This window comes from Equus przewalskii, chromosome 29 (assembly GCF_037783145.1).
Source record: "Equus przewalskii isolate Varuska chromosome 29, EquPr2, whole genome shotgun sequence".
Classification (NCBI taxonomy): domain Eukaryota; kingdom Metazoa; phylum Chordata; class Mammalia; order Perissodactyla; family Equidae; genus Equus; species Equus przewalskii.
Window position 1 is genome coordinate 38,046,956 of NC_091859.1, and position 23,781 is coordinate 38,070,736.

At 38.0% G+C, this 23,781-nt stretch overlaps 1 protein-coding gene across 18 annotated transcripts in view; it reads left to right on the top strand.

Annotated features, from left to right (window-relative positions):
* The window catches only part of XPNPEP3 (X-prolyl aminopeptidase 3), a 74,975-nt gene that overhangs the window by 24,086 nt on the left and 27,108 nt on the right, over positions 1-23,781 (top strand). For all 18 annotated transcript variants that reach the window (XR_011534526.1, XR_011534527.1, XM_070599451.1 and 15 more), the window contains 5 exons: positions 2,836-3,243; positions 5,570-5,772; positions 11,051-11,113; positions 11,953-12,066; positions 16,605-16,690. Coding sequence is in view for 16 of the 18 variants with exons in the window: in XM_070599446.1 (XP_070455547.1) it covers positions 2,836-3,243; positions 5,570-5,772; positions 11,051-11,113; positions 11,953-12,066; positions 16,605-16,690 (874 nt within the window). In the remaining 2 variants the exon portion in view is untranslated. The remainder of the gene's footprint in view (positions 1-2,835; positions 3,244-5,569; positions 5,773-11,050; positions 11,114-11,952; positions 12,067-16,604; positions 16,691-23,781) is intronic.

A 23,781-nucleotide genomic window follows, 5' to 3' on the forward strand; every position in this document is an offset into this window, starting at 1 on the left:
AACAACAGCAAGGTGCTGATGTGGGGAGGAGGGAAGGGGAGCAAGGAGTCAAACAACGAAGGAAAAGAGGAAGAATATTTAATTATTGAAAGACTATAGGATGTATGTATATAGGAAATGAAATAGTTAATTTAAAATAATTCACAAGGACAAATCAACATGATCTGGGCTAATCAAGAAAGCTTTTTGAATGCGAAGAGTCTAAAAACCAACACATATTGAGCCCAAGATCTTGGAAAGGAATTGCTATGGAGGGAGAAGAAATTTCAGAAAGGGGACACATCGTAAGCAAGATAATAGGGAAAGAACAGGTTGGAGTTATGTAAGACATAAGAAGGAATTAATTTCAAAATAATTAGGGGAATGATTAGAAGAAAGTTGGCCAAGTCATCAAGCACCACATATTGTTTGATTTCATTCATACGAAATCTCTACAATAGATGAATCCATAGAAACAGAAAATAGATTAGTGGTTACCAAGGGCTGGGGCAGATTGGGAGGAAATGGAGAGTGACCGCTAATGGGCATGGGGTTTCTTTTTGGAGCGATGAAATATTCTAAAATCAATTGTGGTAATAGTTGCAGAATTCTGTGAATATACCAAAAACCATTAAATTGTACACTTTAAGTGGATGAATTGTATAGTGTGTAAATTATATCTCAATAAACCTGTTAAAAAAAAGAGTTGGCTGGATAAATTGGAGTTACCTGGTAGAGAGCATTAAAATCTAAGCTTAAGAGTCTGAATGTGATCTAATGGACAACAGAGAGCCATTGTACATTATGAGTATAGAATGGACTGTCCATGGTTTCCCTTTTTTAGCCTCTTTTTCTCTTTATTTGGGATTTTAATTATAAAAGTATATACTCATTGAAACATCGTTCAAACAATGTAAAAAAGCGTGTTAAATAAAAAAATTCAGTCTTATCTTATTCCCGAGATTACCACTGTAAAAATTGATTCTTTTCTAAATTCTTTTCTCTCTCTCTTTTTTTTTTTTTGAACATAAACGGGATCATATTATCCATCTGGTTCTGTAACTATTCCAGACAGCAGTGTTTCATGGCTATCTTTCCATACTTGCATGTGGAGACTGGCTACCGCAGGGAACGATAATAGAGTCATAGAGTCATTGTAAGGATTAAATGAGTTGATACATGTAAATAATTAGAATGGTATCAAGCACATAGTAGGCGTTCAGTAGATGTTAGATGTTGTCTTACTATTATTATTACTAAGTGTAGGCCAAAGGATATAGATTTTGTGAGTGATTGTTTTAGTAATTCTTTTCTTTGGAACCTGAAGTGAAAGCAGGCATAATTTCCATTTCAGAAGGGAAATATTCACCCAGTCATCACTGGGCCAGCAGCCAGGCAGTCTGCTAGGTACTAATATTAAGAACACATAACACTTCTTAACAGAGGTTCTTAATCTGGGTTTTTTGGGTAGGCTTAAGGGAATCAGAGACTCTTGAAATTGTATGTCAGGGGCCGGCCCTGTGGCCGAGTGGTTAAGTTCTTGCACTCCACTTCGGTGGCTCAGGGTTTCACTGTTTCAGATCCTGAGCGTGGACATGGCATCGCTCATCAGACCTGCTGAGGCGGCGTCCCACATGCCACAACTAGAAGGACCCACAATTAAAAAAATATACACAACTATGTACCGGGGGCTTTGGGGAGGAAAAGGAAAAATAAAATCTCTTAAAAAAAAATTGTATGTCAAAAGCTTCTATGTGCCTACATGCACTTTAGCAAACAGAATGAATCCATAACTTTCAAAAGATTCTTTAGGGAGTCTTCTTTTTTTTTTGGAGGATTAGCCCTGAGCTAACTACTACCAGTCCTCCTCTTTTTTGCTGAGGAAGCCTGGCCCTGAGCTAACATCCATGCCCATCCTCCTCTACTTTATATGTGGGACGCCTACCACAGCATGGTGTGCCAATCGGTGCCATGTCTGCACCCGGGATCCGAACCGGCGAACCCTGGGCCGCTGAGAAGTGGAACACGTGAACTTAACCGCTGTGCCACTGGGCCAGCCCCTCAATTCTTAAGAACCACATACTTCATCAGATTTGATTTTCATGACAGCGCAAAGAGGTAGATAATATTATTAGAGTTTTTGGAGAGTACAGAGATGGCCATGACCCTCAAGGAGGTTGTGTATACCCAGTTCACTGTTAATACAAAGTAGAGATTAAAAAGTCCTATTAGAAAGGTATTATTATTCTTTGGAGATTCAGAAGGAGAAACTTATTCTAGTTCTTGAAATTGGGGAAAGCTTTTTGGCCTTAAATGCTAATATGTTAAAAACTGCAGATTATTTAACAAATATTTATCAAGTGCCCACTATATTCCAGTTGTTATTGTAGGCACTGGGAATATAACATTGAGCAAACATATAAAAATCTGTGTCTTCTTGGAGCTTACATTCTTTTGGGGAAGTCATACACGGATAATGTGATTCTTCTCCTCACCTTACGTATTAAAATTTCAGGGAAACTTTGATTATATGCCTAACAATGCCTCCCACATATTAATGTTCAGTAAATATTTGATTGAATGAATAAAAGAATGAACCAAAGAGCTGGAAGAGATCTTAAGGAGTCATGATCCCAGTTTTCAGGTAGGACCACATTTAACTATCATTTTTTTCTGAATTTTTACAGTGGAATAGAAATTTGAAACCTGGGTTTTCTCCTTAATTCTTCCTGTGCTCTGAGGAGATTTGGCATAAATTGAAGAAATGAACTTGAGTGTCTCCGTCTAATATTAAGCTACCTTAAGTACGTTGGCACTATAGAAATGCAAAGTGTCACTGTTATTTGTCGTTTCTAGGGGAGGTGACACCAGGACTATCCCAGGTGGAATATGCACTTCGCAGACACAAACTAATGTCTCTGATCCACAAGGAAGCACAAGGGCAGAGTGGGACAGACCAGACAGTGGTTCTGCTGTCCAACCCTACATATTACATGAGCAATGATATCCCCTATACTTTCCACCAAGACAACAATTTTCTGTACCTGTGTGGATTCCAAGAGCCCGATAGCATTCTGGTCCTTCAAAGCCTCCCTGGCAAGCAGTTACCAGCACACAAGGCTATGCTGTTTGTGCCTCGGAGGGACCCCAGTCGAGAACTTTGGGATGGCCCACGATCTGGCACTGATGGAGCAATAGCTCTAACTGGAGTGGACGAAGCGTACACGCTGGAAGAATTTCAACATCTGGTACCGAAACTGAAAGGTAACAAATGGGAGCAGAAGTCAAACCACAGGTCAGATCGCCATTAAGACCTTCCTTGCCTATTTAGACAAAGGTCTTAATTTTCTAAAATGATTGTCTTAGCAATGCTTCCCTGAATACCATGAAAGGAACGTAAGTCTTTTCCACAAGACTGTGCTACTTTAATGATTTCATTTATTCATTTGCTAAATCTTCATTAGGTTATTCATTCACAGAGACTGTTAACTATCCTAGTTTGAAATCCCAGAGAGAGAATTTCTTTTTATGGTGGATGATGGGCATGGGCCACTTCAAGATTACTGACCAGTCTATTTACCCTTGACCACTGCTTCTTATCTTATTGCTTTTGCCAACTCTTCAAAAGGAGGCAATACTCTCAAAGGGTGATCCATCATCACAGCATCAGAATGACCTGGTGATGCATATTCCAATTACAAATGCGTAATAGATAGTGAGACTGTAAAATCTCAGGCCCCCACTCCTACCTACTAAAGCAGAAACTGCATTTTCACAAGACTCTCAGGTGATTCATATGTGCAATTGAGTTCTTGCCCTTCAAAATAGTCACTTTCTCTATGTTTATTCTAGTGAATTATGATCACTCAGAATGTTTTGAATTCCTTTTCTGGAACTTCTCAGAACCTACACTATATTATAAACTGTCCTTAGTGATTCTTGTAAATCTACAGCTCTGGGAAGTGTTTTATTTTTTAAAGTATCCAAAAGTCACTTGGAGCCAAATTTGGTAAATAAGCTACATGATCAAGGTGAAAAATACTGATTTTAGACCAAAATAATGTGAAATTTTAGCCTGATTTGCATGGTTTATAAACCATTTGTGAACTTAGTTTCTAAAACATAATTCCAAAATTGTTTACAACAATCAAATAGGACTTGTTTCCTACAAGGACTTCTTTGAAAGAAAATACTCATTTGAATTGTAAGTTCCAATATGTTTGAATTCTTTTACTTTATACTAATATTTCCTATTTTATAGAGATAAATACCCAACTAAACTAGTGGAACTTTCTTATATCTTCAAAGTCTTCACAAATTTGGGACACAGAATCATTTTCTTTGTAGCTTTTTTATTTCTTGAATTAGTTGCTGGCTGTCATGTTCTACAGTCTAAATTGCGTTAACCCAGTATTATTAAAGTCTTACATAAAATGTATTTTTCAAAAGCAGTTCTCATTCACCATTCTTAATGTTAGTGGTTTATTAGATAAAAGCACTAAGCAAAGGAAAAGATTAATGAAATCATATTTATTTAAAAATTTAAAAACCTAGAAAAGGTGGGCTATGATTTCATACATGATAACAGGTAGTAGAGGCTGTTTTACTTTTAAAAAATTACAACAGTTAAATTTATATTAAGAATAGAATTAATGTTTCACATGTAATGTACATTTAAAACCATTTTTATTTTAAAATGAAAATATTTAGGAGATTGTATCACTAATACATATCCAATCAAAATTTTTAGGATTCTTTTTCCCCTCTTCTGTCCCAAAGTACTTTGTGTAAAACATACAGCCCTTCAGACTTAGATTGTTGGGAATGTCCCTCGTAGACTACTGTCAGAAAGAAACTAAAGGAACAAATGGAGACTTGGTGTAAGTGCAAAGCATTTTCATGATGAGCCTTCTTATCTTATGTCTCAGGCAAATATAGACCATTTCCTTGGGTCTCTAAAATTAAAAGGTGAACCGTGATTGTCTAAAATGATAATACATGGCAGATGGAAAAGGAGAGATTTCCTGGACAAGTGTGGACTAACACTTGTTATCGGCTATAGTGTTTCTAAAGCTATGAATAATTGTTCCTAAATAAGAGAAGAACCTCCTTTCACTTATACTGAAATTTTTTGTTAAGGGATGGAAAACTTTTAACCATAAGCTCATGATCTGAGTACTTTCTGTCCTTTTTTGTTCAATTAATCAGTAATGCCTCTAGCTCAATTGTGATGGGGAGAACAATTTTTATAATTGCTCTTTAACAGTTAATAAATAATACATAAAATCAAAACTTGAATAAAGCTTTAGTCCCATCTGTCATCTTTGTAAAGAACACTGAAGTTTAGGGGCAGAAAAGCTGTATATTCAGTCCCAGAAAATCTTGCCATTTCCAGAGAATGGCCTTCCAATGACTTATGATCAAACCCTTCAGTTACTTCAGCCCTGAGAGAGTTTGTGTTCAACCCTTTAGAGTTCCTCACTACAGGTTTTGTAGTTTTGACCCTTGTTAAGGTCATTGTGACAGGTGATATTTCTTGTTGTTGCTATTAGTTTTATTTTAAATTTATTTTTTGGCTTCTTATTTTAAGCTGAGACAAATATGGTTTGGTATGACTGGATGAGGCCCTCTCATGCACAGCTTCACTCTGACTACATGCAGCATGTGACTGAGGTCAAAGCCAGGAGCAAGAACAAGGTTCGGGCTGTCCACCAGCTGGTACAGCGCCTCCGGCTGGTCAAATCTCCTGCAGAAATTGAGCGAATGCAGATCGCTGGGAAGCTGACATCACAGGTATATAGTCCTACTAAAAACTTGTTTCCAAATTAAGAGAATCTCAGGGGCTGGCCTGGTGGCGCAGCGGTTAAGTTCGAATGTTCTGCTTCTCGGCAGCCTGGGATTTGCCAGTTCGAATCCTGGGTGCGGACATGGCACCACTTGGCAAGCCATGCTGGGTAGGCGTCCCACATATAAAGTAGAGGAAGATGGGCACGGATGTTAGCTCAGGGCCAGTCTTCATCAGCAAAAAGAGGAGGAGTGGCAGCACTTAGCTCAGGGCTAATCTTCCTCAAAAAAAAAAAAAAAAGAATCTCAGCTCTTAGGGTTCAGAGTGCACCTTAAGGTTGTGTACCCAATGAATTTGTCTCACAGCAGATGAACATCTGGCTTCTACCTCAGTGTTTAGTGAACATGTCTGGAGACTTGCTCAATACCTTACAAGGCAAAGTAAATCTGCCTTCTAGTATCTTTTACCCATGATCTTAGTTGTTTCTCCTTGTAACAGCATAAATTAATTTTATTTCCTTTCCTTATGATAACTGCAATAATAGTAGCAGTTAAGCAATTTGACTGCTAAAGAAGACTCATAGGACTCAAAATGACAATGCTGTAAATCTGCAATTTATTATAGGAAAAGAGTACAGTATAGCAACAGCATTAAAGTAGGAATACCTGTCACAGACAATGGCTGTCTCACACAAGGGTCCAGAGAAGCCAGGTGCAGGCTCCTAATGTCCCGTCTCAGTATGGGCTGGGCAGGATGCATTTTCTCTCATGGATCAGGAATCACATATACACACACAGAACACCTCAGAACCAGGGAGCCCAAAATGGAACCTCAGCTAGCGATTTTGGGGTTTTGGTCACATAGGCACATTCCTGCTATGTAACAGCAAATGCCTTCAGAGGTCTCACGGAAACCAAGTACAAGCCATTAATCTCACTGTTATTAATACTGACAAGCTGATATAAGCTGCTCTGAAACTCCTCTCAACACTGTTAATCAGTATGTTTCAGGCCTTGACCAGAATCAGTGCCAGGCAGGAACTTTAGCAAAACAGCTCAGGCTAATTCCCGGCCTGCTGGATTTAACCTCACAGCATCACAGCACACAAACATTTGAAGGCTGCTCTTCTGTGTTCTCCCTTTGATCTTCCCAAAGTGCAACATTCTTGTTTTCCTTAACTCTTCCTCGTATGTTATGGTCCCTATTTTGGTAACCGTCCTCTGTATGCGCTCTGGTTTGTCAGGGTCCTTCTTCAAGTACAGTGTCCAGTGCTCCAGCCACAGCTGGACCAGCAAAGACTAATTGCAAATGTTATAAGCATATGTCTTTGTCTTCCTTCAAATCATTGATTTTTTTTTTTTAAAGATTGGCACCTGAGCTAACTGTTGCCAATCTTCTTTTTTTTTTCTTTTTCTGCTTTTTCTCCCCAAATCCCCCTAGTATTTAGTTGTATATTTTTTTGGAAGTGGGTCCTTCTAATTGTGATATGTGGGACGCCGCCTCAATATGGCCTAATGAGTGGTGCCATGTCTGCGCCTATCTGAACTGGTGAAACCCTGGGCCACCGAAGTGGAGCACATGAACTTAACCACTCAGACATGGGGCCAGCCCCCAAATCATTGATTTTTAAGATGAGCAAGAGAAGAGGCTAAGAACAGATCTGTGGAACAATGTTGAGGGCTCCAGAGGAATTGATGCCAGTCCAGTGATCAGATGTCTTTGGATAAGGTGCAAAATCAGTTATAAATCTACCTAGGGTTTTTTTTTTTTTTTTTTTTTTTGAGGAAGATCAGCCCTGAGCTAACATCTGCTGCCAATCCTCCTCTTTTTGCTGAGGAAGACTGGCCCTGAGCTAACATCTGTGCCCATCTTCCTCTACTTTATATGTGGGACGCCTACCACAGCATGGCTTGCCAAGCGGTGCCATGTCTGCACCTGGGACCCAAACCGGCAAACCCTGGGCCGCTGAGAAGCATAACGTTCGAACTTAACCGCTGCACCACCAGGGCAGCCCTTACCTAGGAGTATTCTGATCCATACTTCTCTCACTTGTCCACACTGTTATCCTAAGACTATTTTAAGTGTTGTGCTAAAATTTAGAAGTATTAAGTCTATGATACTCTCTTTATCTACCAACCCAGTAATGACATCAGACAGGGAGATGGAATTTGGCCTTACTTTTCTTAATGAACAACTAGCTGCCAGTGATTGTGTTCCTTAAGTGTTCCCACTTCTGGCCAGAATGTTTCTGTAAGATTTTTGGATATTTGGGCAAAGTAATTTCCTTAAATTCTTGAGGAATTGAATAATTATTCAATTATACTGTAATTGTATTGTTAGCCCAAATGAAAGTTGCCCTTCTTTTAGGGGACAAGCCAAATATAATTTGTGCCTGTGTGCTACTGATCAATTGGATTTTGTTGCAGTCTGATTTGGTTTAAGTAAAGGACCTTGCCATCAGAGTTAAGTAACTCTTACAGACATAGAGTTGGTAGAATACGTAGGCAGAAGGAAAAGTGAGGAAGGAGTCAGACTTTGTCCAGGTCGGATCTCTCCTATGGCTGAGCATATAGCCTACCTCCTGGACATCTCTATCTTAATTTCCCATGATTATCTAGATTTGTGCTCTGCCCTCAACCGGACCTGACTCTCCTCGCATATTCTTTTTCATGGTTAATAATAGCAACATCTACCCAGCTACCTTAGATAGAAATATAGAAGTTATCTAGACAAATGCTTTTCCCCAACCCTTATATCTAATTAACCACCCCCCAAGTCCACTCCTGGGGAGGCAGAATAGTGTAGTGGAAAACAGACAGACCTGGGTTTACCTACCAAGCTGTGTTATTTTGGCCTGTGCCTAGCACGGTGGGCCACCTCCTATCCCTTTGCTGTTTCCTTGCTTCCATTATTGCCTAAGTCTAACTGTACCCTACCCAGAGTGATCTTTATAAATCTGACTGTCCTCCTACTTAAAGTTTTTTGTTGGCTCCGTGTTTTTAGGATTAAATTTCAATATGCTCATGTAAGGCCTTTCATGATCTGGCCTCTTCTGTCTACCGTTCTAGCTTCATCTCTTCTTCTTATTCCATATGTGCTTGACACTCTAGCCATACTGAGCTTTCAAGATAGGCCATACTGTCATGCCATCCCTTTGCCTGGAGTGCACTTCCCCTCGTTTCCAAATGGCGCAGTCTCCCTACTCTCACATCACACCCATGTGGACACACACATATAAAACCTTTATGAAATAATTCCTGAAATGCTTTTTCTCTCCACTTTCCCTTTTCTATAAGCTGTTACAGTATCCATTCATGATGTGTTCTGATTATGAGATGCACAGTGAAATGCAAAAAAAACCCTTGTACATTTTTAAAGAATCAAAATACAAACATTTAAGTAGTATCTAGTTAAGTAAGGGGGTCAAGTGTTGATTGGGAGAGTATGGGGTACATTATGACAAGACAACCCCAGTAAGAAGTGGCAGTCATAAAGTCTGCCCATTGATCTTTAGTGGAAGGACATCACACACATGGTAAGGAAAGGTGGCATTTGAACCATTACCATAAATACCTGAAATCATCTGTGAAGAAATGGGTTGATAGGAGGCACGTTCATAATGGAAAAAAGTAAAGCAAGGTCAGGCATTTGACCACCAGGAAGGAAGAGGAACTTTTCTGTCATATTTAGTCTGCATAGCAGTGTGAAAGGGCCTTGACTTCAAAAATTCTCTCTGCTGTTCCATAAGGTTTGAAAGGAAATTAATAAAAAGACAAGTCCCTCTTTTAAGTGAATGAGCCTCACTAGAGCTACCACACTTTTTCCTTTTTTCTTTTTGGTCATTTTAGCTTCACGCTAAAAGTGTAGTGCAAACTATTTACCAACATTTGTATATAAGAAAAAATAAGTATTCTTTAACTAATTTTAGTTGCTGATTCATACAGCAGATATTTATTGAGTATCTACTATGGTGCCAGGCACTGCTCTAGGTTCTAAGGAGACAGTGGTGAGCAAAACAGGCTATCCATGTGTCCCTGCCCTCAGTCTAGTTGAGGAGAGACAATAAACCAACTTAAGCTATATAGTCAGGTGGAATTAAATGCTGTGAAGAAAAATGAAGCAATGAAAGGGGATAATGTGTGATGTGAAATGCTAATTTAGATAGAGTGGTCAGGAAAGGGCTCTCTACATTTGAGGGAGATCAGAATGAGAAAGGGAGCAGTGATGCAGGTGTTCCCGCTGCCACCCCCTTTGCTTTTTATTCTACTGAGCTTTGTGGTCATGTCATTATCTTGTATTGAGAAATGTTATTTAAACCATTCCTTCACACATTCCATGCATTCACTCTCAGAATGTAGCAACTTGAGAGAAATTCCTTTCTAGTTATAGTATCTATAGTCATATCCCTGTGCAACTGATTTGTTTTTATCTCACAGACTTGGAAATTATATGGCTGACAGGATTTCCCTTGTCACATTGGCTGATAGAAAACAGGAACAAATGTGTAGCCCATCCACAGTAGCCTAATAACTGTGAAGGGCAGTATGTGTGCACTTTTATTTTTTTGAGCTCCATTCACCCCAAGCCTTGCTTTTCTTTAACTCAACCATGAATTTATATTCTCTTGTAATGGTTTATGAATCTATGTATGCTAATCAACATCCTTTTGGTAACGAGGTACAGTGGTGAATTATAAACATGGATGCTTATAAAAATAGGAAAAACAGACACATGTAGTGTGGCTATCACAGAGAATTAATTAAAGTACTTATGCTATAGTGCAATGCTTCTTAACTGGGGGCAGTTTTGTCCCCCAGAGGACATTTGGCAATATCTGATTATCACAATTTGGGGGTGCTACTGGCATCCTACATTGAACAGGACACTTCCCCACAACAGAGTTATCTAGCTCAAAATGTCAAAAGTGCTGAGGTTGGGACCATTCAATCCATAATTTGATACATTCCAGGGCAGTAGAGACATTGGATTACATAAATGTGTAATTGGATTACAAATGTGTTTCCATGTAGCTTATTCTAGCATACAGTGTATATTCTGAGTGGGAAGATTGGGTACACTTCCACTAAATCTTGGCATCAAATATTCCTGAAAGCAGTATTTTTCCCTTCCGAAATCTATATTATCATGCCCACAAAGTCACAACTTAAGATCAACAAAACTGGGTAGAAGGGTGCTTTTCATTTGAGCTCCAGTATTTTGAATGTTTGAGTAAGCAATATAGTTAAGATGAGACTGTGTTCTTTTCATCCTCCTTTCTCTTTGCAGGCTTTCATAGAGACCATGTTTGCCAGTAAAGCCCCTGTGGAGGAAGGCTTTCTTTATGCTAAGGTGAGCTTTAAATGGTTGGAAAACTCTTGTTGGAGGCAAATGTAAAGTAATTTCATTGATTTGCAGATGGAGTCCACTTGGCTTTCATGGAAGTGACCAGGACATCTGTGCAGAGGATTTGGTTCTTAAATGTCACTGATAATTTATTGGATGAGTCTAAAACATGCAGGGCTACAATTAAATGAAGAAAATTGCAAAGTAGAACAGATGAAGAGGGAAAGACTTAAACGAATATGAGATGAGAATACTAATACTGTTTAGGTAAATGTAAAGGAAGAGAATCTGGGGATCTGGGGTCGTGCTATAGGTAGTGACAGACACTTGCCAGTCTCCAGCTCCATCCTAGGACATAGTGAAATTAGTAAACTTACCATTTGCCTAGCTTCCTTTTTCACTTTTCCTAGGCACATAGGGTGGTAGCTTTTTGAAAGGTTGAAATTAGTAATTTAGAGCTGTTGTTAAAAATACAAGCCTTATGCCAGTGTTTATCTAAATAAGAATAAACAAACAGTAACTTTATATGACTGTATCTCTGTGGTCAGCCTTGATCGTGGGTTATCTCTGTCCTCTTCTGGGCTTAACAATTTGAAAATCATAGGAAATTTAGAGCACTCAGAAGAAAAGAACAGATTTATTAGTAAGGGTGAAGAACCGGATTGGAATGAGAATAAAAGAAATGGACTGAAATTACAGCATAATAAGTTTGGTTAGAAATTATGAATAATTTTCCACTAATGACTTAAGTACTTGAATGGAGGTATGGGCTGTTGAAGAGAGCCTGGGCTGAGGCTGCCCTAAGGAAATCTTGTGTTCAGTCATACTTTGGTGTTGTTTTTCAGTTTGAATTTGAATGCCGGGCCCGTGGCGCAGACATCTTAGCCTACCCACCTGTGGTTGCTGGAGGTAATCGATCAAACACTTTGCACTATGTGAAGAATAATCAACTCATCAAGGTACACAAATACCTTCAGTGCTGCTTCCTCTGAGTCCAGATGCCCTAGTAGAAAACTCACTAACCTCATGGTCCCCTGACCTTCAGCTTTCACAAAGTAACTGCCACTTATAAAGCACTTCATAGTTTATAAAATGCTTTTTACAGACATTATTTCATTTGGTCCTCACATTAGCACTGTGAGATAGGAGCAGTTATTAACATGCCTGTTTAATAGATGAGGAAAATAAACTTAAAAGAATTAGGCAACTTAGTGCAAAGCCAAGTATATCACTCTAAAGCCTCTGCCCATTTCATTTTATAACACTCCTTCTCTGAGGACTTGTGGCATCAGTGGGCCAAGCATATTTTGGGAGCAGACTGATTTTAAGAATACCTTATTAGCTATGAGGGAACGTATCTTTTATGGTTTTCTCTCCCAAGTGATTGTACAAGAATTGTGCGTTCCTTTATTGTCTACTCTTAATTATCTATTTCAATTTTCAATAAATTCAAAAGAATAAATGTAACAAACATGTAAATTATACAGCGTAATTTCTTTTTACATGAATACCCATAAACCAATCCCTCAACTCCAGAACTAGAACATTACCATACCTTGCATCTACTTATGTACCCTTATGCTGTGCCATCCAGCTGACTCCCTCCCAAAGGTAACTTAACTGGCATCCTCAATTTTTTGTTTGTCATTCTCTTGATTTTTTAAAATAGTTTTGTCACATATACACGAGTCCCTAAACAATATTAGTTAGTTCTGCTTGTTTATGAGCTATATAAAAATTATATACTGCTATATGTAGTTTTTTGGAGCTTAACTTTTTTTTTTACTCCTAAGTATAGTAAGTTAATACAAATTTTTCCCCAAGTATTTCTATCTGTTTGCACTCCTAGCAGCAGTGTATAATTCTGTTGACCACATCCTCTCCATCTTCTGATATTATCACACTTCTTAAATTCCACCATTTTAGTTGCTATAAAACAGTATCTCATTGTGGTCTTAATTTCCATTACCAGTGAAATTAAGCATCTTATCTTTTAGCACAACTAGTTTCAACTTCCTAAAATGTTGTTTAGGATATTCTGATCTGTGTTCATAAGAGAGATTGGCTTATAATTTTTCTCATACTGTCTTCTTCTGATTTCCATATCAAGGTCAAACCAAGCTCATAAAGTGAATAATTTTTTTCTTTAATATTGTGAAATAATTTGAATCCATTTCTTGAAAATTGGGTAGAACTTTTTGGGCCTGATATTTTCCTTGTGGATTTTTTAAGTATGATTCAATTTCTTTCCTATACTAGGCTTTTTTTTACTTTTTTTTAACATTTCTTATTGTAAAATGTACGTACTACTGGAAAAGTACTTAAAATATAAAGGAACAGTTTAATGAGTCCTTATAAAGTGAACACCCGTATAACATTACCCAGGTCAAGAAATAAAACAGGTGTTGGCAAGTTGCAGCCTTCTGATTGAGATCAGTGGTTGCTTCTGATGGGGGCTTGACTGGGAAGGGGTATGAGGGTGTGGTTGCATGGGTGTATGCATTCAACAAAACTGACTTAATGCTATATACATAAGATCTGTGCACTTCACCGTGTATACATAATACCTCAACAACATTGGCTAAAAAAAGAAATCTCAAAAAGAAAAAGAAATAAAGAGTTTTATTGGTTTTTATTAGTCTTTTAAAACCAATTTTCACATTATTAATGCTGTTTTGTCTTGGTTTACTATCTCATTACACTATACTCTTGTCTTTATTACTTTCACCCCTCTACTCTTTGTGTTTATTCTCTTGTTCTTCTTCTGGCTTCTTAAATTGGATTCTAAACTCATTAATTTTCATCCTTTCTTCTTTTCTAATTATGAGTATTTGAGAATAAATTTCTCATTTTCATTATATTCTACAAGTTTTTTAAGTTGTTAAATATATATTAAAAACAATAGCTGTAATGTACCATTTAAAAATAATAGTAATAATAAAATGAACAGCCATGTATCCACCATCAACGATAAAAAGAACATTACTTGTACCTTAGAATTTCCCTGGGCCATCTCAAGCACATCTCCCTTTCCACTCCTACCACCTTGACTTTTGTTTTAATCATTTTTTTGTTTTTCTTCGTAGTTTTATCACCCATGTGTCTATTCTTAAACAATGTTCATTCTTGAAAAACTGGAGAGCAAGCGCAAATCTAGCTTTATATAGAGAGAGAAAAGTATTGATATTTCATTACTGGATAAATGGCGCATAAGAAAGTAAGTTGAGAACTTCTGGGTCATGGTCTGGCTTTGGTTATCTGAAAGTTTATAAGGGCCCCTTCTACTGAAGTCAGTGGGCAAGGTCGTCAACAAGTGGTGAGAAATGTAGCGTCCTATTGGGGCATCTGGAAGGGCTCTGGTGTGGACCAAGTAGTAGGCAGCTGGCGGAAGTGTTGTCAGAGAGTACAGGCTGCCCTGTGTTTCTGCCTCTAAGTTTACTACAGCTATATGGAGTCCTCAGGAATCGGTCAAAGCAGAACCCTTCTGACGGTTTACTTAGATTTTACCCACATGTTCACCTTTTCTTCTTGCATCTTAGATGGCTTTCTGAAGGGTCACCTTCCTCCTACCTGAAGAGCACCCTTTAGATTAAGGTCTGCTGCTGTTAAACTGTGTGTTTAGCCAAACTGTCTATTTCATTTTCACTCTCGGAGATGGCTATGCCAGCAAAACCATCCTAGATTGACAGTTGTTTTCAGTCATCAGTTTTAATATGTTATTCTTCTTTCTTTTGACTTTCACTGTTGCTGAGAAAAACAAACAAACAAGCAAAAAAACCCACTATCATTCCTTAAGAGAGATCTCTTTTGCTTTGGCTGCTTTACTCTTTCACCCCTCTACTCTTTTTTTTTTTGGCTGCTTTAAGATTTCTTTGGTATTTCTCAGTATTTACTATATAAATACATATATTTTTATGTATCCTCATTATGATATCTTTTGCTTCCTGTATCTGTGGATTCATGTCTTCATCAGTTTTAGGAAATTCTCAGACATTATTTCTTTAGATATCATCTCTCCTACATTCTCTCTATTCAGTCCTTCAAGGAGGTCAGTTAGATGTATGTTAGACTTCTTTCTGTTTTGAGTAAGCTAACTTTTCTTTTGTATTTACATTTACTTGTCTCTCTCTCTCACATTCTAGGGGATTTTGGTAAGTCTCTCTTCCTGGAAACTTTATCTTCAGTTGTCTAATCTACCACTTCAACCATCCATATTGAGTGTTTTATTTCAGCAGTTGTTTTTCTGTTTTCATTTGGTTCCTTTCAAATCTACATAGTTATTTTTGTTTTTCTCTTGTTGCTTATTAATCTTTGTGATTCCATTCTTTATCCCTTTAAACATTTCATAATTGCTTTCTATATCTGATAATTCCATTGTCTGAAGTCCTGGAAGATCTAAATTTGGTATTTGTTGTTCCTGTTAACTCTTCACTCCTAGTGACCTACCTCCTTGTGTGCTTGAAGACCTTTGATTATGAGCTTATGCTTGCTTGATGATTTTTTTGGAAATTGTGCAGGCCCAAATTTGGAGGAAATTTCCTCCAAAGGTTATTTGCATATGCTTTTGCCAGAAGCCAAATGTGTCCTAACAACCTATGGTCCTTTTATCTCCTGTGAGTGTCCTGGATTAATGTAGGGCTCTCCCGTTCATTTTCCCTACTTTGCTACAGGATCTCGGGGCAACACCTCCTTTCCTATATACTGTAACACTTACCTTATCACTACTCCCAGCTCTAGTTTCAGTTCTGGGTTGTCTTTTTTCAAGAGAGAAAAAATCTTTAAGATATCTCTTACCTTGTGTAATGTCAGCTTTTCATAAAATATATTTTTTATCCAGGATCTAGTTGTTTTCTAACAGGAAATTTATTCTATCATTTTGCCAGAAACAAAAACCACATCCCTTCTTCAAGGTTGCCATTACTATATATGTGCTTATTTGACCATTATACTCCTGTGTGCCAAGTTCTGTGCTTATTTAGATAAAAATAAGATATGCCCTGTTTTCAGGGGCATAGATTGATAATTTCTATATAACATGGCAAGCAGTAAGATTGAAATTTACCCAAAGTTTTCTTTTTTCTCCACATGTATTTTGATGGGGAGCAGAAGGGGAAGTGATATTCTACAGTTAAATGTTTATGGATAATTGTAGTTGAATAAGGCCCTGGATACCAACTTATATAGGACTTTTTTAAAATTAATAGTGATAATGGTAACATTTGTGATGTGCTGATATTTACACCCAGTAACTCAAACCCAAGCGGTCTGGTTCCAAACTTAACCACTATGCAATGGTAACTTTCTTGAACTAGTGTGAATTCATTTGAAAAATTTAGATGCTGTTTTTTGTGAGAAGGAACCAGGGAAGATTAGTCTCCTTCAAATTAGTGCCTTTTTAAAAAAAATAAAATGAAAGGCACAAAGAGCTTAACTTAGAAGAAGAAACAACTGACAATCATGAGATCACCTATTTTGACCTGTCTTGCTTTTGTTTCAGGATGGGGAAATGGTGCTGCTGGATGGAGGTTGTGAGTCTTCTTGCTATGTGAGTGACATCACCCGTACCTGGCCTGTCAATGGCAGGTAAGGCTTCTACAAATCCCACTGCTTCTTAGGAGTATGAGTTGGAATATGGATATATTTGGAATAAATGACTAAAGACATATACAGGTCCCCTCTAACTCAGGTTAACTGCCTTTGCAAAACTTGTGGTTCTTTTCTTCATTTTTTTTTGGTTTGAGGAAAATTAGTCCTCAGCTACTGTCTGCTGCCAACCCATCTCTTTTTTGCTGAGGAAGGCTGGCCCTGAGCTAACATCTGTGCCCATCTTCCTCTACTTTATATGTGGGATGCCTGCCACAGCATGGCTTGACAAGCAATGCATAGGTCTGCACCTAGGATCTGAACCAGCAAACCCAGGGCCGCTGAAGTGAAATGTATGAACTTAACCACTGTGCCACTTGGCTGGCCCCTGGTTATTTTCTAAAACTGTTTTATTCATCATGTCACAGGATCAGGCAACTAAAAACACCCAGTTAACACACACACACACACTTTTTTTTTTTCTTGGTGAGGCAAATTGACCCTGAGCTACCATCTGTTGCCAATCCTCCTCTTTTTGCTTGAGAAACATTGTTGCCGAGGTAAGATCTGTGCCAGTCTTCCTCTCTTTTGTATGTGGGATGCCATCACAGCATGGCTCAATGAGCAGTGTGTAGGTCCACACCAGGGATCTTAACAGCAAACCCTGGGCCACTGAAGCAGAACGTGCAAACTTAACCACTACACCAATGGGCCAGCCCCCACATTTTTTTAAAAAATAAATTTGAAGTTTTTCTTTTCTTTTTTTTTTTTTTTGAGGAAGATTAGCCCTGAGCTAACATCTGCTGCCAGTCCTCCTCTTTTTGCTGAGGAAGACTGGCCCTGAGCTAACATCCATGCCCATCTTCCTCTACTTTATATGTGGGACTACTACCACAGCATGGTTTGCCAAGCGGTGCCATGTCCGCACCCAGGATTCGAACCAGTGAACTCTGGACCGCCGAAGTGGAACGTGTGCACTTAACTGCTGCACCACCGGGCTGGCCCCTGAAGTTTTTATTTTCTAATCAAAAATAATATTTAGGCTGTGGTAGAATAGTTTGGCCAGGATTCATCCGCCACAGATAATAATTATAAAATCTGCATAAAATATTAAAAACAAGTATTTGAAGGTACCAGAGAACTTCCAAAAACTGGCAGAAACTGCATAAGTCTGTCCTTGAAAGAAGAACTATAATGGGTAAGATATAAGTGGTTAGGGTTTTTTTGCCTGAGGGCACGCCCCAATCCACACAGCTTGGGCAACAGAAAGCCAGAGCTTTATTGCCTTGAGGTTTCAGAGGACAGAGTTAGGTGCTGGCAGAATAGCCAGAAAAATGGGGGAAAAATCTTGGAAGAGAGGTTGCTGCAGAGAGGGTGAACTCCAAAATCTTAATATAAAGTATTGCAAAATCCTTGGCTGATCACTGTGTTGAGGAGAGACCCAGGAGGCTCAGCAGGATACCAGCAGCTAGAAGTTGGATGGACTGAGCAGAGAGTTTAGTTGCTTCCCACTGAGAGCAGAGTTTGCAGTTTGAATCCAACCAAGTTAATAAAAATCACTCTTCAGAAGAACATAACAGAATTCTAGAATCTCTACATTGTATCATTTATGATTTTCAATATTCAGTTAAAAAAATGACTAGACATGGGAAGAATCAGGAAACTGTGACCCATAATCAAGAAAAACATAGTCAGTAAAAACAGATCCTAAACAACCCAGATGTTCCAAGTAGCAGACAAGGGCTTTAAGGCAGCTACAATAGATATACTTAGGAGTTAAAGGAAGATATAAGCATAATGAGTGAACAGATGGAGAATCTCAGTAAGAAATAAAAAGAATCAAGGATTCTGGGGAAATGGCAGCAAAATAAATAGGTTTTCAATCTCCAAATTGTCAAATAAAAACAGCATTAGGTAGCAAAACCAAATACTACATAATAGGGTATGACTAAAACCACAAAATACAAACAATTATGAACATACTATGTACAACCACAAGGCCTGGATGGTATTAGTATGTATGTGAAGGGAAGGAAGGAAGCAACAATGGTGAGGGAGGCTATCTGACAAACTTGAGAATAGAAGAACCCCCAAATAACACCCAGCTGTTCACTGGAAAGGATAGTAAGTCAGTTTGAGAACAGAAGCTGAAAACGAGGATTTGCCACTCCAATGGCCTAAGGAAGTTTGAAGGTGGTGGGCTCCCTTCTAGGACAGGAGCTCACACTAAGGAGAAACTGCTTGAAGTAGAATCAAAATTGAGCAGGTTGGTTGCTTAGACTAAGGAAATAAGAGGCTATCAGAAAATGGACTATCTCATCTACAAGATCTTTGATACAAACCTCATGGTAACCACAAAACAAGAAATTAGAACAGAGATACAAATGATAAAGAGAAAACTGAGAAAACCATCATAGAGAACCACCAAAGTGAATTGGCAGTCAGAAATACATGGGACAAGAAACAAGGGAATACTGAACAACTAGAAAAAAAGTGATAAAATAGTAGTATTAAGCCCTCATATAAATGTAAATGGATTGAATTCTCCAAACAAAAGAAAGCAGGCGTTGCCATACTTATATCAGACAAAGTAGACTTCAAGATAAAAAAGGCAATAGGAGACAAAGAGGGGCAGTATATAATGATAGAAAGGACACTCCACAAAGAGGACATATCACTTATAAATATATGTGCACCTAACAGGAGCACCAAAGTACATAAAGCAACTATTAACAGACCTAAAAGGAGAAATTAACAGCAACACTATAATAGTAGGGGACCTCAACACTCCACTTACATCAATGGAAAGATCATCCAGATAGAATTTCAACAAGGAAATAGAGGAATTAAATGAAAAACTAGACCAGATGAACTTAATAGGTATATATATATAGAACATTTCTTCCAAAAAAAGAAGAATACACATTTTCAAAGATAGACCATATGTTTGGAAACAGGGCAAACCTCAATAAATTTTAGAAGGTTGAAATCATATCATGCATCTTTTCCAACCATAATGCTATGAAACTGGAAATCAACTACAAGAAAAAAGCTGGGAAAGTGACAAATATATGGAGACTAAACAACACGCTACTGAACAACCAATGGATCATTGAAGAAATTAAAGGAGAAATCAAAAAATATCTGGAGACAAATGAAAATGAAAATACACCATACCAACTGTATGTAGCAAAAGCAGTCCTAAGAGGGAAATTCCTAGCAATACAGGCCCACCTTGACAAACAAGAAAAAGCTCAAATAAGCAATCTTAAGCTACACTTAACAGAACTAGAAAAGGAACAAAGCAAGCCAAAGTCAGCAGAAGGAGGGAAATAATAAAAATTAGAGCAGAAATAAATGAAATTGAAACCAAAAAAAAAAAAAACCAGAAGGGATCAATGAAACCAAAAGCTTGTTCTTTGAGAAGATAAACAAAACTGACAAACCAGATTAACTAAGGAAAAAAGAGAGAAGGCTCAAATAAATAAAATTAGAAATGAAAGAAGAAGGGGCCGGCCTGGTGGCTGAGTGGTTAAAGGTTCCGCATGCTGCACTTCAGTGACCCAGGTTCAGGGGTTCGGATCCTGGGTGCAGATCTACTCCACTCATCAGCTGTGCTGTGGAGGCATCCCACATACAAAGTAGAGGAGGACTGGCACAGGTGTTACCTCAGGGCTAATCTTCCTCAAGCCAAAAAAAAAAGATTGGCAACAGATGTTAGCTCAGGGCAAATCTTCCTCACCAAGAAAAAGGAAAAAGAAAAAGAAATGAAAGAGGAGAAATTACAATAGATAACACAGAAACACAAAGGATTATGAAAGAATATTATGAAAAACTATATACCAACAACTTGGACAATCTAGAAGAAATGGATAAATTCTTAGACTCATAAAACCTCCCAAAACTGAATCAAGAAGAAATAGAGAATCTGAATAGACCAATCACAAGTAAAGAGATTGAAACAGCAATCAAAAACTCCCAAAAAGTGAAAGTCCAGGACCAGATGGCTTCTCTGGAGAATTCTACCAAACATTCAAAGAAGATTTAACACGTATCCTCTCAAATTATTCCAAAAAATTGAAGAAGACAGAACACTTCCTAACACATTCTAAGAGGCCAGCATCACCTTGATCCCAAAGCCAGAAAAGGACAACACAAAGAAGAAAAATTACAGGCCAGTATCACTGATGAACATAGATGTAAAAATCCTGAACAAAACATTGGCAGACAGAATATGGCAATACATTAAAAGGATTGTGCACCATGATCAAGTGGGATTTATTCCAGGGACACAGGGAAGGTTCAACATCTGCAAATCAGTGTATATGATACACCACATTAACAAACTGAGGAATAAAAACCACATGGTCATCTCAATAGATGCAAAGAAATCATTTGACAAGATTCAACATCCATTTATGATAAAAACTCTCAATAAAATGGGTACAGAAGGAAAGTACCTCAACATAGTAAAGGCCATATACGACAAACCCACAGCCAATATCATACTCAACAGGGAAAAACTGAAAGCCATCCCTCTGATAACAGGAACAAGACAAGCATGCCCAGTCTCGCCACTATTATTCAACATAGTACTGGAGGTATTGGCCAGAGCTATTAGGCAAGAAAAAGAAATAAAAGGTATCTAAATTGGCAAGGAAGAAGTGAAACTCTCGCTCTTTGCAGACGACATGATTTTATATATAGAAAATCCTAAAGAATCCATCAGAAAACTATTAGAAATAATTGACAACTACAGCAAAGTTGCAAGGTACAAAATCACCTTATAAAAATCGGTTGCATTTCTATACTCTAATAATGAACTAACAGGAAGAGAACTCAAGAACACAGTCCCATTTACAATCACAACAAAAAGAATAAAATATCTGGGAATAAATTTAATCAAGGAGGCGAAAGACCCATACAATAAAAACTCTAAGACATTTTTGAAAGAAATTGATGATGACATAAAGAAATGGAAAGAATTCCATGCACATGGATTGGAAGAATAAACGTAATTAAAATGTCCATACTACATAAAGCAGTCTACAGATTCAGTGCAATCCCAATCAGAATCCCAATGACATTCTTCATGGAAATAGAACAAAGAATCATAAAATTCATTTGGGGCAACAGGAGACCCCAAATAGCTAAAGCAATCCTGAGAATAAAGAACAGAGCTGGAGGCATCACAATCCCTCACTTCAAAATATACTACAAGGCTATAGTAATCAAAATAGTATGGTACTGGCACAAGAACAGACACACAGATCAATGAAACAGAATTTAAAACCCAGAAATAAAACCATACATCTATGGACAGCTAATCTTTGACAGAGGAGCCAAGAACATGCACTAGGGAAAGGAAATTCTCTTCAGTAAATGGTGTTGGGAAAAGTGGACAGCCACATGCAAAAGAATGAAAGTAGATCATCATCTTTCACCACATACAAAGGGCAACTCAAATTGCGTCAAGGACTTGAAGGTAAGACATGAAACCATAAAACTCCTAGAAGAAAGTATAGGCAGTATTCTCTTTGACATCAGTCTTCGAAGGATCTTTTCAAATACCATATCTACTCCAGCAAGGGAAACAAAAGAAAAAGTAAACAAATAAGACTTCATCAGACTAAAGAGCTTCTGCAAGGCAAAGGAAACCAGGAACAAAACAAAAAGACAATCTACCAACTTGGAGAAAATATTTGCAAATCATATATCCGACAAGGGGTTAATCTCCAAAATATATAAAGAACTCAGACAACTCAACAACAACAAAAAAAGAGCTCAATCAAAAAATGGGCAGAAGATGGGGCTAGCCTGGTGTAGTGGTTAAGTTTGCATGCTCCAGTTCAGTGGCGGGGGGTTCACAAGTTCTGATCTAGGCACAAATCTACACACTGCTTATCAGGCTATGCTGTGGCAGCATCCCACCTACAAAACAGACATTAGCAGAGAGGTTAGCTCAGTGACAATCTTCCTCAAGCAGAAAAAGGAAAATTGGCTACAGATGTTAGCTCAGGGCCAGTCTTCCTCACCAAAAAAAAAGAGGGGGAGAGAGGATATGATCAGATATTTTTCCAAAGAAGATATACAGATGGCCAACAGGCACATGAAAAGATATTCAACATCACTAATCATTAGAGAAATGGAATTCAAAACTACAGTGAGATATCACCTTAACACCTGTTAGAATGGCTGTAATTACCAAGACAAAAAACAACAAATGTTGGAGAGGTTGAGGAGAAAAGAGAACCCTCATACACTGCTGGTGGAAATGCAAACTGGTGTGGCCATTATGGAAAACAGTATGGGGATTTCTCAAAAAATTAAAAATAGAAATACCATATGATCCACCTATCCCACTACTGGGTATTTATCCAAAGAACTTGAAATCAACAATTCAAAGAAACTTATGCACCCCTATGTTCATTGCAGCATTATTCGCAACAGCCTAGACGTGGAAGCAACCCAAGTACCCAACAACTAATGACAGGATAAAGATGTGGTGGGTGTGTGTGTGTGTATGTATGTATATACACACACACTGGAATACTACTCAGCCATAAAAAAGACAAAATGCTCCATTCGCTACAGCATGGGTGGACCTTGAGGGTGTTATGTTAAGCGAAATAAGCCACACAGAGAAAAAAAGACACCATATGATTTCACTCATACATGGAAGATAAACATACAGACAAAGAGAACAGTTTAATGGTTACTAGAAGGGAAAAGGGTTAGGGGTTGGGCATAAGGGATAAGGGGCACATAAATACGGTGACTGACAAGTAATAATCTACAACTGAAATTTCACAATGTTATAAACTATTGTGTCCTCAATAAAATAAAATAAAAATTGAATGAATTAGAGACAAGAGAGGAAGGAAGGAGATGATGTAAATCAAAGTAGGAGATGAACTGAACCAGGAAAGCAGAAAGTCAGCTGACAAGTTTTCTTACCACTGCCCCAGAACAACAGAAGAGTGCACTCTGTGAAGTCAACAAATCTTTTCTAAATCCTGCCTCATTCTAAAAGTTCAGGAAAATTAATTTCACATTAAAAAAAGCAATAAGAAAAGTATCTAGGTTAAATC